The 16,839-nt window shown below is 43.9% G+C and overlaps 3 protein-coding genes across 5 annotated transcripts; 2 read left to right on the forward strand and 1 right to left on the reverse strand.

The window, feature by feature from the left end:
* The first annotated feature begins 4,062 nt into the window (after nucleotides 1-4,062).
* Nucleotides 4,063-5,800, forward strand: LOC112880773 (AAA-ATPase At3g28610-like). The gene is made up of 2 exons (XM_025945527.1): nucleotides 4,063-4,721; nucleotides 4,837-5,800. Exons 1-2 carry the CDS (start codon nucleotides 4,063-4,065, stop codon nucleotides 5,702-5,704), a joined length of 1,527 nt encoding a protein of 508 aa, XP_025801312.1. The 3' UTR covers nucleotides 5,705-5,800.
* A 2,032-nt stretch (nucleotides 5,801-7,832) lies between these two features.
* Nucleotides 7,833-9,403, reverse strand: LOC112880774 (heterogeneous nuclear ribonucleoprotein 1-like). Its single transcript, XM_025945528.1, has 2 exons — nucleotides 9,179-9,403; nucleotides 7,833-9,041 (listed from the first exon to the last, which is right to left on the reverse strand). Exons 1-2 carry the CDS (start codon nucleotides 9,401-9,403, stop codon nucleotides 7,833-7,835), a joined length of 1,434 nt encoding a protein of 477 aa, XP_025801313.1.
* A 1,065-nt stretch (nucleotides 9,404-10,468) lies between these two features.
* Nucleotides 10,469-15,033, forward strand: LOC112882275 (basic proline-rich protein). Of its 3 annotated transcripts, none has more exons than XM_025947292.1 (9): nucleotides 10,469-10,708; nucleotides 11,583-11,676; nucleotides 12,257-12,342; nucleotides 12,928-12,977; nucleotides 13,066-13,132; nucleotides 13,247-13,328; nucleotides 13,438-13,790; nucleotides 13,951-14,475; nucleotides 14,570-15,033. In XM_025947292.1, the coding sequence occupies exons 1-9, from the start codon at nucleotides 10,628-10,630 to the stop codon at nucleotides 14,795-14,797; spliced, it is 1,566 nt and encodes a 521-aa protein (XP_025803077.1). In that variant the 5' UTR covers nucleotides 10,469-10,627; the 3' UTR covers nucleotides 14,798-15,033. The 3 variants fall into 3 exon arrangements, with proteins under 3 accessions (XP_025803077.1, XP_025803075.1, XP_025803078.1); XM_025947290.1 differs by having other exon boundaries at nucleotides 10,628-10,708; nucleotides 13,939-14,475; XM_025947293.1 differs by lacking the exon at nucleotides 10,469-10,708 and adding an exon at nucleotides 12,005-12,074 and having other exon boundaries at nucleotides 11,591-11,676; nucleotides 13,939-14,475.
* Nucleotides 15,034-16,839: the final 1,806 nt, after the last annotated feature.

Raw genomic sequence — 16,839 nt, forward strand, 5'->3', positions numbered from 1 at the left:
TCACCACGTGATTAATAAGAAAAAAATAAGAAAAGAAGCAATCACTATAGCACCAAAAGATTACAACAATAAGCTACAAAACACCCAGAATGGCACGTACACTGATTGATGGTGCCAAAATTTTTGTTTCTTTCCAACTACAATACAAAAGAAAATTCCAACTACTAAAAGATGTTACATGTAAGATTTTTGTCTAAAAACAAAGTTATATGCAAGATTTTGCCCTGAAACTAAAGTTACAATCTGAAAACAAAAATTTACATGTAAAATTAAAAACATGTAAAAATTAAAAAATTGCATGTAAGATTTTCTTACATTTCCGGGAGTAGGGCCATGCCCATTCCAAAAAAAAACATAAAAGTTTCAAATCACGTCCAAAGCCACCATTCTTCATCATCATCACATTCAAGCCATCATTCTTTACCCTTCTGAACCAGCACTTCTCACCACGTGATTAATAAGAAAAAAATAAGAAAAGAAGCAATCACTATAGCACCAAAAGATTACAACAATAAGCTACAAAACACCCAGAATGGCACGTACACTGATTGATGGTGCCAAAATTTTACAAACCAGCTAATGGCCTTATTGCCCATATAAAGTTCACATCCATACTATGTTAATATTTCATAAAATAAATGGTGCTATGAGCCCATCTCAGAAAATACATAGTAATTACCTTAATATTTACTATTTCACAAAATAAAAAAAATATGGTGCTATAATCTCATCTCAGAAAGCCTATAAAATTCAAACCCATACTATGTTAACATTTAATGTTTCAGAAAATGTAAAACATGATGCTATGATCTCATCTCAAAAAAATTAAAAAATACGATAGGGGACAAAATATTAAATTATCAAAAAGAAAATTTTTCATTTAAACTATTAATGAAGTATAAAAGGGGCCAGAAAAGTTAATATAAGTATGTAACATTGAAAAAGTTCGTATAATTATGTATAACTTCCATCAGAATCAAAGTTTAAAAGTTTGCATGTTAATTAAGAAAAAGTTATACATAATGTTAATCGAAATTAAAAAGCTAAGCCAAATAAAAAAGTCATAGATTTAATGTTGGATGTCAATTATGTGATTTTATCTTTGAAGCCCACATACTTAAAGGTCACAGATTTTTATTATAGGTGAACCAGTGAATGCACCCACAAAATCATACAGATGATATCAAATAATAGACTGAAACACGAAACAAATGATTTGGTCATGTTGTGTATAAAATAAAAAAAAATACTATGACGAGATAACAAATATCTACACTGCTACCTCCACGCGCGCGCGTGCACATATGCGCATGCACACATGTTATATATACACTAAAAATGCAACAATAAAAGATTTGCACTCCAATTGACAAAAATAAAAAGAACACATTAAGCAGCTGGAGGGTGGCACAACCCTCGCAGACAGGGGCGACGCTATATTGTGCTAGCCTGGTGCATAGGCACCAGGGTGAAGCCAGCTTTTGTTAGTAAATTGACTAATATTTACTGCACAATACAAGAAAATATTGTTTGTTACTTAAGCTGTGCACCACCTTGATTTTCATGCTAGCTTCACCTCTGCTCGCAGACTACAACATTCAGAATTTATCCAACCTAGAGGTGCAGTCCCGGGACACCATGAAAAGAGCGGTACATATCACATCTTATTTTTGCTGACAAATCGAGGATATAGAAAAAGAAAAGCATATGCTCTGCAGAAATAAGAAAAAAGGGGACACATGTTACTCCATGTTGGAAACTAATAGGATTTATTTTGATGGGATGAAAACTAACTGGATTAATATGTAAGAATCTCAAGGTAGTAGCCTAATACATAAGCCTTAATTATTGAGCACAAATGCATATTTGTGACTTCAAGATAAATAAACAAGGGAAATATTGCAAATATCGAAAAACAGAATCACGAGCTTGAGTCTAACTATACCAAAATTAAGCCTTGGAATGATAAGGATTTAATACTTATGATCTTCCGATAGTGGTGAAACTTTTTCCTTTCATACTGGGAACTTGGCAAGATTACATTGTTAGATAATGTAAAGCCTACCAAGGTTGTTTGATGAGAAGCACAATGCTGAACCATTGCATTCCATCTGTTTTATTTATCTGGAGCTAAATCCTATAGCCCACATAACATGACAGAATACAAATAGGTCAAAAGAGTCCTAATATACCTAGCACCAGGGATGATAAAATTGGCACATCTCCATAACAAAGAGCTTTGTAGTTTTGACATTGATTGACCGGTCACTCTCCAGTTAGTAGCACCATCCAGGCAGACATTGACAAGTTTAATTTATCAGATTTTGTGGTTGTCGGAAAGTCTGAACATGCATCAAACATAGATCAATCAAGAATTCCCAATTAGAGTTCTACATACCACAATTGAAGAACTACATAATTTTTTTGATGAACCTAAGAATACGTACTATTGCGAAGTGAACATAAACCTACAAAAAATCCCCAAATCCATCCCCAATATACATGATGCCGAGATCTACACTACAACTATCTCTCTCATACACACATGAATAGACGTTGAATAATCCACTCTCTGTCCCTCCCACACCTACTAATCGGGTAGCAGAACACACTGACAAAATTGAAAGATTAATAGACCTCAAACCAAGCACAATGGACCAATCGAGTCACAAATCAACCACATAAACACACGGAATGGACAAAAACCAAAGACAAATCAAATCTCAGAACCCTAATGTATCGGTATCACAAATCAAAACAAGCGTGAAAAATCTTTATGCAGCGAAACCCTAGATCACCACAAAAGCATGAGTACCTCAAGGATGCGGATGAATTCACCGGTGCCAGTGCGCCGGCCTCCCGCCCTCCTGCTTGCCATCTCCACCTTACCTTCCTCTGCTTGCCTGACTCGCCTCTCCTCTGCCACCTCGTATCCTTCCAGCTGGCCTCCTTCCGCGCCTCGCCGCTTCACCTCTCTCCGTCTTGCCTCTCTCCGCCTTGCCCAGAAAATGGCGAGATAATACATGACGACGTTGTCAGGTTGGGAGAAACGGAGGCATTGGCGTCGGGTGGGAGAGAAAGAGTGGAGAACTGGAAATGCAGATGAACAACAGAAAAAACTTGTTATCGCCTAAATGAACACCAAAACATCATATGCAGATCCGGAAACACATGCTAAACGCTGCATCATCATGATCGTTTGTCAATAATCCAACGTTCCTGGACGTTGATTGATGGAAAAGTACAATCTCAACCCGATTGACGAGAAGTAAATCTGTTAGAAAATAGTGTTTAGAAATGATGGGAGGGCGTGCAATACATAGTTATGTAGGGAACTTTCTACTAGATACAACCTTCCAAATACTCCATCTGTTTCAAATTATATGTCGTCTTGGCATTGCTAGGTGCATAGTTTTTTATGCATAACCAAATCTATGCATTTAGAAATATTAAAACGATCTATAATTTAATATGGGGGAGTATTTACAAAGGCTAATAACAACCGAGTGCTTCAAGCCTCCTCGCATCCTAAGTAGGGGTGGACTGCTGTGTTTGTATGAGTAACTTTGTTTCAACTTTAACTTATCGATTAGACTAGGAAAAATACACTTAAACACTTTATTTTTAGCGTGCAAGCTCTAGATACATCCTGTGAGAATTGGAGCACTTTATTTTAGCCCGTATTTTGGAGCAGACAGTTCACATAAAAACAACAATTTTTACTCCCGTATGATTTCTGAAAGCGTTTCACTGTCCAAAGTCTAAGCGTCGCCTGCCATGATTCGTCCTTGCATCCTCCAAACAAGAAAACCAGAAAGCTTGCCGAGGCCACGTTTGGTCTGAACCCTTTTCCCTGCCACAACCACAATGTTCTTCAGAAGGGCACCGCCGTCAAAGCCACGCTGCTCTGACCAATGAGCCCTTCTCCTGTCACAAGCACATCATGGTGCTGTACTGCAGGTCGCAACGAGCTCTGCGTTCTTGGCAGAATAGCAGTCGCGTGACCAGCAGGCCGATCACCAATCAGGTTCAAAGAAGATCGATCGGCTGGAAAGGGTTCAGATGGACATCGACATGCCGCCGCGGCCAAGAACCATGTCGAGGGACCCCACGCCGGCGGTCTCGGGGATAGTGGAGCGGTTCGCGGGCCTCTGGTCGGCGCTCGCGGGCGCGATGCTCGCGTGGAGCATGGTGCGCCCGTACCTCCCGCGCCACCTGCTGCCGGACCGCCTCGCCGGCGGGTCCCTCCTGCGCTGCCACGCGCGCAGCCTCCTCGCGGGGCTCCTGGACCCCTACCTCACGGTCACCCTCGCCGAGTATGGCGGCGGCGAGGGGATGAGGCGCGGGGCCGCGTACGAGCGCGCCGCGGCGTACCTCGGCGCCCGGTGCGCGCGGGAGGCGCGGACGCTGCGGGCCGAGAGCGCGCGCGACGGCGGGGGCCGCCGCCGCTTCGTGCTCCGCGTGGACGACGGCGAGGAGGTCGCCGACGAGTTCCGCGGCGCCATGGTGTGGTGGCACGCCGTGCCGGCGCCCCACCACCGCCACGGCGGCCCGCGGTGCGACGCCCCGGGCAAGGACGCCGGGCGCACGTACCGGCTCGTGTTCCACCAGCGCCACCGCGACCTCGTCGTCGACTCCTACCTCCCCCACGTCTGCCGTGAGGGCCGCGCCATCATGGAAGCCAACCGCCGCCGGAAGCTCTTCACCAACGCCGGCGAACGGTGGGTCCTTGGCCACTCCGATCCTTAATTAATCTGGCGCACGCCGTAAAAGGTTCTTCGCCTCCATTGACGTGACGCCTGCCTTCGCTGTACGTCGTGTTATTCTCGCCGACAGGTACGGGAAGTCGAGTTGGAAGCGCGTGGCGTTCAAGCACCCGTCGACGTTCGCCACGCTGGCCATGGACCCGGCCAAGAAGCGGGAGATCATGGACGACCTCGACGCGTTCCGGAAGGGGAAGGAGTACTACAGGCGCATCGGCAAGGCGTGGAAGCGCGGGTACCTCCTCTACGGCCCGCCGGGCACCGGCAAGTCCTCCATGATCGCCGCCATGGCCAACTACCTCGACTACGACATCTACGACATCGAGCTCACGTCCGTGTCCACCAACACCGAGCTCCGGCGCATGTTCATCGACACCAAGGGCAAGTCCATCATCGTCATCGAGGACATCGACTGCTCCCTCGACCTAACCGGCAAGCGCCGCAGTAGGCAGCAGCCGCTGCCGGGCCCCGCCGACGATGACGCAGACGCACCGCCCCCTGAACCGACCTCGATCGGCAGGGTGACGCTCTCCGGCCTGCTCAACTTCAGCGACGGCCTCTGGTCGGCGTGCGGCGGCGAGCGCGTCATCGTGTTCACCACCAACCACGCCGAGCGGCTGGACCCGGCGCTGATCCGGCGCGGGCGCATGGACAAGCACATCGAGATGTCCTACTGCTGCTTCGAGTCCTTCAGGTTCCTGGCCAGGAACTACCTCGCCTTGGACGCCCACCCCCTGTTCGACGACGTCAGGGCGCAGCTGCAGGAGGTCGACATCACCCCGGCCAACGTCGCCGAGATCCTGACGCCCAAGCGCGCCGGCGACGACGAGGGCTCCTGCCTCGCCGGCCTGGTGGAGGCGCTGCGGGAGGCGGCGGCGGCGGCCAAGAACGCCACCTCCAACAACATCCAAGAGGACGGGGAGGTAGTGGAGGATGAGTAGATCGAGATGCTGGCTACTCAAGTTTAGGCCTTTGACAAAGTTTGCTCAACCTCAACTGCATCTTATGTTCGTTGCTAGCTGCTATCCATGTATCATCTTGACGTAACGATTTTGAAAGTAATAAAACTTCCCATTTCAAAAGAAAAATCTCAGAGCCAGAGTTTGAGCCAACAGAATGAAAGGACTGCTAATAAGCCAAAACGCATTTCATGTAAAGATCAGATGACAGAAACTCATGAAGTGAAGTACTCAAGTAAAGGCTCTGATGAAAAGCAAATCAAGTTTAGGAAGCAAGACAATGTCGCGTCTCGACGTCCTCAACTGCTCAGGCCTCCCTTGTAACGGAGGAAAAGTAGAGGAACTACAAAAGATTCAGTTCTTAAAGGAAATTTTCCTACAAGAGCCTAAGAAACAAAGGATTGAGTCCTATCGGTTCTTCGAAATTACCACGGAATTGGCTCTTCCATGGAAATTTTGAACGCAATGAGCATGAGGTCCAACCACATGTTTTCTTTCCTTTTGTCGTTGGATTCATGGGTTGTATCCCGAGTCATTGATGAATGTAGTATCACTCTCCCTGGGAAGCGGTACCTGAAACAAAATAGGGCATCGAATCATCGTTAGTACTGAAAATTGTGATAAATTTCCTCAAAATATGTTTCGACATAATATTTTGAGCATGGTACTAGTACAGTGAGCACAAATCCAGTTCATTTAAAAAACAACAAATTGATAAAGTTTCCTATCTGACACAACAAGTGCGTTGTATCACCAATTAGATAGGAAAAAGTTCATATTTCAGGATGGAATATGGCTAGCCTGTGAAAATCATATACTGAAACGGTACTGACTAGGTGGACTATGCACAAATATAGACTGCTTGTCCAATTTAAACCCTACATATTACATCTTTACAACACTAGTTGAGAAAGATAACTCAAGTCTCAGTGAACCAACTATTAAACCCATCTTTATTAGCAAACAAAAAAAAACATCTTCCAACATCATGCTCCCTTGTGCATCACTCAATATAGACTCTGCCAATCAAATTTAGGCGGGTATGATAATAGGTTACAGCAGCAAAATTCTCATTTTAAGTTGCAACATTGTTCGATCAGAGTGAAAACAAAAAGAAAAATAGCATTAGCAATAACATAGGGAACAAAGTCACCCAGACTATCCTTGAAGAAAAGCTACCGAGTGCATGAACTTTCAATTTGTTTTTTGTGTCATGATGCAAACTCCTACAGATCAATTCCTCTCTACCATACAGTGTCAATCTCCAAATGTACACACAATACTCCAAAGGAAGGATGATGGCTTATCCTTATTCTTCCATAACCTTTTAAGCTTTAACTTTTTTTCCCTTCAGGCACAACACTAAACATTTCCAACACTGTACTTAACGCTCAGCTACAGCGCAATTTCAGTTTTTGAAGGAACCAATTTGTCACAAGAATTTATAAAGCATTATATTAATTATCTTTGAACACATCTGAAGATTGACCAGAATGTTGGAAACAGCATACGTTTATCGCATCCTAACCTCCTTGATTGCAAGGCACAAGAACTATATATATCAAGTAAAATTTGAGGTTCCAAGAAATACAAACTATAGCAAGGCAAACCCCAGATGAATAGATAATTCAAATGTTTCCAATACTAGATTAGTTCATCATCACTCAAAGCTCTATGGGTCCCTTTGGTTAATGGGATTGGCATATAATCATATCCCCCACACATCCCACCATACCAAACAAATAGTAAGAATCTTGCACAATGCTTCTTGCATATTGAAAGTGCACAAGAGTGTACAACTATTCAATGCTAAATGCAAGGCCCCATTTTATTTGAATATGTGGAAACAGTAGTATGACGAATTCACTATGCTGCAGGACAAAATAAATACAAAATACAGTCCACAACACTCTATCTATGAGTGTATCAACAAGGTCACAGGAACATGTCCAAACTATATGATTTATCACCTATTTTTGCAGTTATAGGATATCAGTTGGGCAACATGTAACAAAACTCAAGATCAAATTATTCAGAATGAATATTAACATTGCTTTCCTAAACCAGGAAAATATCTATATTAGTTCAGAAAATGGAAATCTATAGGATCTCAGAAAAAAAAATGTTGAAACAGGAACTGACCTGTGCTTGGCTGATTGTTGTTAACAGTATAGTTGCCCATGTAACTGGCTGATATGCCTGATTTGATATCTGGATCAATGTTTCCAAGATCATGGCCCAAAGAAGGCAAGTCGACCTCAGATGATGCAAACCTCCAGGTTGTGCCACCATAAATAGAGCTGCTACCATATGTTTCAGAGTTGTCCACTTCATATGCATTACCTGCTGATGCAGAGAAAGGCTCACCAGTTGTACCAGTTGAGTTGCTCCTCTCATATCTGCCAGAAGGCAAACCAGAATTATTATCTCCAACTCCAGGGCCAAGATTACCTGACCCAAGGCTTAAAATGTTGCCCGTCCCACGAGCAGAAGGGAGACCTCCCCAATTATCACCAATAATACTGACTTGACCTCCATTTCCAGGTGAAGAAAAAGCATCCATGTCTGTAGGATTGCCTGGGTAGTTTAAATTCCCATTACCCCAAACACTCCTAGACATTGAACTCAACATTGGTCCTGAATGATCATTAAGACCAAGGTACCCAATAGGACCACCCATTCTGTTCGAACATCCATTGTAATATGGACCCATTTGCATCCCATTGGAACTGTTGATGAAACCATAGTTTGGACCAAATGGTCCGCTCAACCAACCTCCAACATTCATGTCCATCCCAAAACCTGGAACAAATGAGGAGAATCCATTCCATGCACCTGGAAGCATACCATACCTTCCATCCATTCTCATGCCATAACCTCCTATGGGGTTCATGTTGTAACCCTGGTTGAAGCCATTCAGGAAGTGGTTGGTAGCATAGTTCTGGCCCACTCGTGCAGGCGAGCGCGCGACAGGTCTAGGAGACTGCTCTTTTGGAATAGCCCTCTTAACCTCAACCAATTTACCATTCAGCTCATGTAAGCTCTTGTGCAGAGCTTTGTCCACAGCATCTTCTGAATCATAGGTGATGAATCCAAAGCCCCTCGGTCTCTGCGTGCTGCGGTCGTAAATCACAACCACATCTGTTATGGCGCCGAATTGCTCAAAACACCTTCTGAAGTCGGCTTCTGTAACATTTGAGGGCAGACCTCCAACAAAGATCTTTCTAGTATGGTTTGGTCCAGATGATCCTGTGCTGCTGGCATTTCTCTTGCTCACGATACTGTGGTCGTCCCTGGGAATGGCCTTCTTTGCCTCCACCTGAATGAAAAATGGATAGTTCAGCTTGCACAGTAAAGAAGATAGCAGCTTTCCAACAAAATTCCCACCAAAATCGCACATTGCTATATTAGCAGCCAGACAAAAAAAAAAGGAAAGGAGTGCAAAAGGGAAATTACCATGCGCCCATCAATCATGTGTTTGTCCATGGTGACCCGCTCTGCGACTAATGCGTCAGCAAAGACCACGAACCCGAACCCACGGGTGCGCCCCGTAGTGCGGTCCCGCATACTGACCGCCTCGGTAACCTCCCCGAAGCGGCCGAAGTACTCGCGAAGGCGGTCCTCATCCATGTCCCATGAGATGCCACCAATGAAAAGCTTCCCGGAGTCAGCCGTCTCCATTGTTCCCCTCCTCTCCTCTCCCTACGCTCTAGAAACACACGGATGACTTACACCAACCAACCAGATCCAAAATTATATGCACGACGATGAGATCTGTTCCAGATCCGATCGCTGACTGGGGGCGACTCGTATGGCAGTAGTGAGGGGGTCAAGACCCTTACCGCTCGGTTGGTGGCGGCGGCAAGGAGGGATCGGGGGCTCGTCGTCGCTCTCCGATGCTTACCCGCTAAGATCTTAATGTGAGAGGGGAGGGGAGAGGTTACTTGGCTTGGAGACGAGGCCGAGGATGGAATCTGAATGGGAGGCGCAGCGCAAGAGCAAATACTACAGCTTCCCCGTGTTTTAATGGAGGCTAATGATTTTTTAGGATCCGTTTCAAAACGCTTAAACTTTTACAGGGTTTTTTGGTAAAAATAAAAATATTTTAGCTCCTTAAATTCAAAAGTCCTACCTTCCAAACATGGCTTCACATTTATATTTTTCATAGGCACTGTGTAAGTTAATAGTTAACATACTCGAAGTATCTACGTGTACACCATTTTTTTCTCCACTAACATGTAAAGGATATTCACTGGTAGTCTAATTATACATGGAAGCATATAGACATATAGTATCAGCTGGTTAATCACCGGCATGAATAACTAGAGCTTAAAATAACAAAATTCTCTCGAATGCGTACTCACCTTCCATAAATGGGTACTCTCTTAATCTATCCATTAGGAGCGTAACAAACTTCAACTTGTACACAAGAGAGCAGCTAATGGGAGGTCCATAATACTACCACAGCAATAATTGCCTACAGACACTCTACTCGCTAGTATCGAAATGATACCAAAAAGGATTGGATCACTCTCGCTAGTATACGCCAATAACACCACCTCGAATGGGCTTTTCTCAAGCTTTTTTTTTTTGAGGCATTCACCAACGGCCCAAAAGAAAAGCTAGTGTATAACCGAGCTTTTTGGTGGGCTGGGCTGGGCTGGGCCTGGTGGATTAACCCGGCCGGGGAGGCAAAGAAAGAGGCGGTTCGATTGGGCTTTGATTAGTCGAGTCCAATCCGACCGTCTCGTCGCGCAGCCACAGCAGCTAACCCCGTCGCGACGGATCCCACGCCGGACGCCCCCTCGGCCCTCCCTCCTCTCCGCTCGGGTGTGAGCCCCTCGCCGCCGCCGCCGCCGCCGTCCGTTGCCTGAGGGCGAGGGTGACGAGGAGGAGGTGGGCAAGATGAAGACGACCAAGGGGGGCAAGGTGATGAACCCCACCGACGCCTTCCGCAAGGAGCAGCGGAAGAAGGAGCTCAAGCGGGTGAGTTCCCCCCGCCGAACCCTAGGGTTTCCCCGCTCCCCGCGACGCACGCTGGTTCGGTGCGGGCGCCCTATTCGGTCCGCAATCGCGATGGTGACTCTGGTGGTTTGACTCGCTAGGCTTTGTTTCCGGTCGATTAGGGTTACCCGGGGTGGGAGTGGTGACGGTAGCTTCGTAGATTGGTTCGTCTGATCGGGGGAACCCCAAAATTTTTCTGCTCTAGTGCTTGCTACAGAGGATTGAAACATTATCACCTAGTAATTTGGTATTGGAAAGGTCCTATCCCGTGCAAGATGCTTATTTGGATTTTTGTCGCTACATGTTCAATTTGAGGATCTTAAATGCTGCAGAAGAACCAAATACATGACCATTGCTGTTGACTGGTACTTGTATTTTGGCAGTTTGACTGTGAATTGTATGTTGTTCTGATGATTTTGTTTAGTTTTGTTGTCGATTTATTATGAGGAGGATTGGGTTATCTTAAGTGAAATGTAGGAGTTCCTTGATTGTTTGATAGGCATCAGCGCATGGTACATTTGGTTTGTCCTTGTGGTTAGGCAAATGTCATACTCAACAAATATTATCATGAGAATGCAAAACTAATTGTCTGTGCAGGAACTTCTACTATAGTAAGCCCTCCAAAAGGCATCAGTGTTTGCTCCTAGGATGTTATTATGTTTAGAAGACAGAGTGGTGGTTGGAGTTTGGTAGAGCATGTAGCTACGTGTACACAGGATCAATCTTGTTTGGCATAGTGAACAAGCTAACTGCTTTCAATTGTTGTGAACTCATATGAAATGTGGTAAATTGCTAATTTGTTATCAATTCATGACATCTAAATGTTTTCTTTTCTCACTTATCTTATATCTTCCAGAACAAAAAAGAAAGGAAGAAGGTGCGGGAGGTTGGTATTTTGAAAAAGGATCCAGAGGCTATACGGGAGCAGATTGAGAAATTGGAGAAGATGAGTAAGTAAATCAAAGTTTATGTACCTGCATTTAGAACAATGAAGTGTACCTGCATTTAGAACAATGAACCAGAAAGTGATCTTTTGCAAAAACAAGTATTCGCTTTCATGAATCTTTTGTTCTATGCATATCTCATGTTACTTGTTATTCTGTTCTAGTTGTGATGAGATGGTTCATTTGGTCTGTAAAGATATCATTATTTTTATTATTGTTCATCAGTGGTGTACATTTATGCCCTATTTGCTTTATCCCTAACTTAGTTCGAATTCAAATTTCCAGTGATTTTGACTCATGCAGTTGGCTAATCTCTCTGTTCTGGTGTTTCTAGTATGGCTCTATTGTTGAAACAGTTGTATACCTCAGGCATCATAGGGTATTAGCACGGAGTTACCTAATATGTATGTACTGTGACCTCACGAAGCATTATATTCTGCAACATCTGCCTCTCGTTCGTCTCTTTCAATTGCTGTCTTCTCTGCCTCTGTTTTCCACATGGCATTTCATTTCGTTTTCTAGTTTCCCATGAGTCTTATGACCCTGATAGTCAGTCCTGAAATTATTTTTTCTTTTGTTGGTGCAGAGGCTGATGGTGCTCTCGACAAGGCTAGGAAACATAAGAAAAGACAGCTTGAGGATACATATAATCTTATTGTTAAAAAAAGAAAGGTATTTTGATTTCAGAAGTCCAGGCTCTATGTACTTTTTAATATCATCCTACTCAGAACATTATAAAATATTCCCTTTTCATAATTTTTCATCCTCTTGGACATGTTTCTTGGCAATGCCCTGGCAAATTAGCTGCGCTAGGTAATCTTGGCATCCATTTTTTAAAATATTTTTTTACATTATTTTACTAATGTTCTTTGTAACTTTACCAGCATATTGAAAGTGGTATTTCGAATGATTTTGATAAAATAAACCATGCTGTTAATAAGCGTCTAGTTCCACTTTATGCTTTCAGTGACAATGGCAATTATTGACTGAATGTTTTGATTTGTCGACATTGGAATTGGAAGATTTAGACTATGAGGATTTTGATGATAGTATTGATTAGCTATGCATTGTTATAATAAAAGTGATTTTTATCAGTTGTTAAGCTTGACCCATAAGTTCTGCACTAAGTCTTCTTTTGATTTTTGGGTTGAACTTATAATGTCTAAGGTAACTTCTGCAAGGGCGACATAGCAGTAAATTTCTTGCTAATTCTTATTTAGACATAAAAGCTCATTACTTTCTCATGATCTTTGCCAGGAATATGAACAGAAAATGAAAGAGAAGGGTGAGCAGCCGGTTATGTTCGGGTGAGCTTTACTGATATGTTATGCATTCGTCCTATTAGGTAGCAATGCTACTATTCCTTTTCACTCAATTACCTTTGTTTTCCCCCAGCCATCTTGGACCACCAAAGAGGCGGCCTGCAGCAGAGGAAGATGATAGAGCTAATCCTAAGCCTGAGGTATGTTACATTATTTGAATATTTGAATACATATTTACCATGTTTATATTAAGTGGAATTGTTTCTAAAGATTTTTGAATATTTGAATAGATACTTACCATGTTTGTATTACAGGACTCTGTTTACTATCATCCAACCTTAAATCCATCTGGAGCACCACCACCTGGAAAACCTCCCATGTACAAATCATCTATAGGTTACTATCTTTACCTCTCTTTAGCGTGTAAATCTTTCATTTTAATGTCCTTACAGTTTAGTGATCATCACTAGCTTTTCTTCAGTTTCATTTCTTGGTTGACATGCAGGACCAAGGATCCCACTGCCTTCCTCATCCAATGCCGGGGCTTCATCTTCCATGTCAGAGTCTGAAGCAGATCCATCCACCCTGCCACCCCCTCCACCACCGCCACCATTGCCAGCCACCTCAGAACCCATTGATCCATCTGCTCCTTTCCCTTTGCCCCCACTCCCACCACCGCCCCCACCACCTCCTAAGCCTGTCAGTGACTCAGCACTGCCAAGCTTACCGCCCCCACCTCCGCCTCCACCCGGCCCACCACCAAGAGAACCTGTATCAGGTCATACAGTACTTCTACCACCCCCGCCTCCACCGCAGAGGTCGTCTGGTGCAAATGAGAGCATGACAGATTCTGCTCAGGTGCCTACTTTGGATCTCTTGTTTATACTTAGTAGATTTTTTTAATAGAGCAATGCTCTAACTTGGTAATCCTATTATTAATATATCGAACTGATATTCCTTATGTTTAAATGTTTGGATGCTGGCCTTTCTGACTAGTCTGATATAGCCTTCTTTGCAGCCCTCAGTTGTCCTACCTCCACCGCCTCCACCGCCTGGGTTGCCACCAAAATCCAATGACGTGGAAGCTGCTGGCACCTCGAAGGACACTCCTGGATTTAAACAAGATACCACTGCAAGGGTCTTGCCACCACCGCTTCCACCACAATCATCAAATTTGCCACCTTTACCTCCAAGGCCCCCATTGCAACCTGATATGGTAGCTCCTGGAGCAATGAGATTTCCGCCGCCACCGCCGCCGCCAGATTCAAGGCCACAGTTTATGGCTCCTGGAGTTACCAGGCCGCCTCCACCTCCTCCAGGATTACCCCCAGCTCAGATGCCGATGCCACCATATGGCGTACTTCCTGGTCCGCCACCAATGCCTAGGCCTCCATTTTTGCCAGGACCCCCTATGCATCCAGAAGAGTTTGCTGCCTTTGGACCAAGGCCTCAGTTACCTCAGCAGCCATCATATGTGAAGTCAGCAGCCCCAACAGTTGTCAAGAGACCATTAGCACAGCACACTCCTGAGCTGACGGCTATGGTATGTTAACCACCTTCACATTATTACTTGAGTTTTTTTGATCTCCAATAGTTTTGTGATACAATTTGCTCATTCTGCTTTAAATTATTTGCAGGTGCCTGCATCGGTTCGGGTCAAGAGAGAATCCGCCCTCCCGAAACCAAAACCAAAGGCGCAGCAGCAGCAGCAGCAGTCATCAACACCATCCATTTCAAAGCCTTCAGTGACCCTTATAAGAAGCGATGCTCGGCCTTCCTCATCAGCACCCAAGCCGCCAAGCATGGATGATTCATATATGGCATTCTTGGAAGATATGAAGGAATTAGGTGCTCTTGATGGGTAACTCAAGTAGAGATGTCTGATTGCACTATAGCTTCTGCTGTCTGAACATGAGCCCCATCATTGATCTGTGGCTACTGAATCCTTCTCAGATACTTGAGATCATTTCATATGTCCCAAAAGAAAACCTTGAGATTAGTTTAGTTGAAAATTGGGAAAACAATTGTAATCAACCTTTTGATAACTGTGCTGTTATGCTGCCCAACTGCGCAATGATAACTAGAGTCTTTGAAACTTGAATGGTTGGCTCTAGCTGGGATATCTCCCAGCTGTAGGTTCAACGATCCCCCTGGCAGATTTGGATATAGTACCAGTCGTGGTGAACACTACTGTGTGCGCTTTTTTCTTTTCTTTTTTCCTGTTTGAGGCCAGCAATTGGAGTTCTTCATATATGCTTGTGGAAAACAAGTAGCAGCTGTTGTGGAAATTGTAATGTTTGTGAATGCCGGTGCCGACCAGCCCTATTTGTGAATGACGAGCTGCGCATTTATAAATTCTGTAGATATCTGTTCCCAATTGAATGCATCACCTTTTATTTTGACGAGCTGGGATTCTCTGCTTACAGGTTCTTGTATGCCTGGCGCTGCCTCTGTTCATGCATCGCACTATGAAGCCTGCCCAGATTTCATGAGATACACACAGCTACTCATGTTTCATGCCTTCACGTCTTCCTGAGGAATCATTGACGGTTCTGTGTCGGTCTAGGTAACAAGGCACCTCGTCCAGCAGTCCTTTGGAAACTTTTCTTATCGCCTCAACATGTATATACAGCTCATTTCGTGCCCGTTTGATGATGCAGTAAACCCATGACACCGATGCGAAAAGTTCGTCACTTACAGAGCTGGCTTGAAGAGCTTGTGTGCACTATTTCGGAAATTTCCCGATTTCGAAATGTTTCAATTCCCTGGTAGTACAAATGTTAAGTCCACAGCTGAGTTGACATCTGTTCAAAAAAAGAAAAAGCATCCGATTGGCTAACTAATCTTGCCAGAAGGACATATAACTTGAACTGGACTAACCAGACTGATCTTTCACTCATGTTTTGTACAATCAGTTTGACTTTGTTTAGTCCACGAGCAACCGGAAATATTCCTCGGTTCCCTAACTCTACACAAGGTAGAAAGGAGACAGAGCACCTGCACTACTATTTTGTTGAAGTACCTTCATATGAATTGAACCTAGCCAAGTCAACACACAATACATTGTGTCGCAAAGTTGCTATTTTACACCCAGTGGCAAAACGCACATGGGGCAACAACAGCATGATGAGACCTGCTATAAGCAGTTGGCGGCTGCATTTACATGAATTATTGTATGTCCGCAATTACGAAATATTTAGAAATCACTCCACGAAAGTTCCACATTTACACGAATTATGAATTATTGAATGACTTCAAAAATAATTACCTAGCTCTACAATTTTAGTTTCTTTTTCCCAAAAATTTTATGAAACTTCTTTTTTTTTCAAAATTAACGATAAAAACTTCACATATGTTGTTGAAACAGACTGGATTTGAAATATAACATGTGAAATGAGAGAATGTACAGCAATCATTTGTGGACTGAGATCACTATCAGGCATGAGAGTAACCAGTGGAACTTCAGCTCCAACTATAACATACGCCGTCAACAAGTGAAAGCTCATCGAGCTCCAACCACTACTGAATGATCAGAAGTTCAGAAGCGGGCTCTGGGTTCAGAAACTGTTTCCCAATTATATGTTCTGTTGACTCGGGAATTCTGAATTAATTCTGAAACTTGTATTTCAGTTCAGAACCACCATCAATCAATTCTTCCCAGAAAGCAGCTTCAGTGTATTGTCAACTCCCTATCTGGTCCATGCACTTGCTACAATTGAGTGTAAGCTCTTGCTGCCTCCTCATTGACTTCAGCATTTCCCATGTAAAATATTTCAAGAACTCCCCTTGGGGGCCTAAAAGAAGCACAGGATGTGGTATCCAAAGTAACCACCTTTTTGTTCCTTTAATTAATCCAAAGCTACAACGACTGAATGCTATCTTTTTTCTCCCAAGGTCAACTATTGCT

The sequence above is a fragment of the Panicum hallii genome, chromosome 2 (assembly GCF_002211085.1).
Source record: "Panicum hallii strain FIL2 chromosome 2, PHallii_v3.1, whole genome shotgun sequence".
In the NCBI taxonomy this organism is placed as follows: Eukaryota; Viridiplantae; Streptophyta; class Magnoliopsida; order Poales; family Poaceae; genus Panicum; species Panicum hallii.

Coding starts and splice junctions, on each gene's coding strand:
- LOC112880773 (XM_025945527.1), top strand. CDS start 4,063: ATGGACATCGACATGCCGCCGCGGCCAAGAACCATGTCGAGGGACCCC. Junction 4,722..4,836: donor TTCACCAACGCCGGCGAACG/GTGGGTCCTTGG, acceptor TCTCGCCGACAG/GTACGGGAAGTCGAGTTGGA.
- LOC112880774 (XM_025945528.1), bottom strand. CDS start 9,403: ATGGAGACGGCTGACTCCGGGAAGCTTTTCATTGGTGGCATCTCATGG. Junction 9,042..9,178: donor ACATGATTGATGGGCGCATG/GTAATTTCCCTT, acceptor TTTTTCATTCAG/GTGGAGGCAAAGAAGGCCAT.
- LOC112882275 (XM_025947290.1), top strand. CDS start 10,628: ATGAAGACGACCAAGGGGGGCAAGGTGATGAACCCCACCGACGCCTTC. Junction 10,709..11,582: donor GGAAGAAGGAGCTCAAGCGG/GTGAGTTCCCCC, acceptor TATATCTTCCAG/AACAAAAAAGAAAGGAAGAA. Junction 13,791..13,938: donor GCATGACAGATTCTGCTCAG/GTGCCTACTTTG, acceptor AGTCTGATATAG/CCTTCTTTGCAGCCCTCAGT.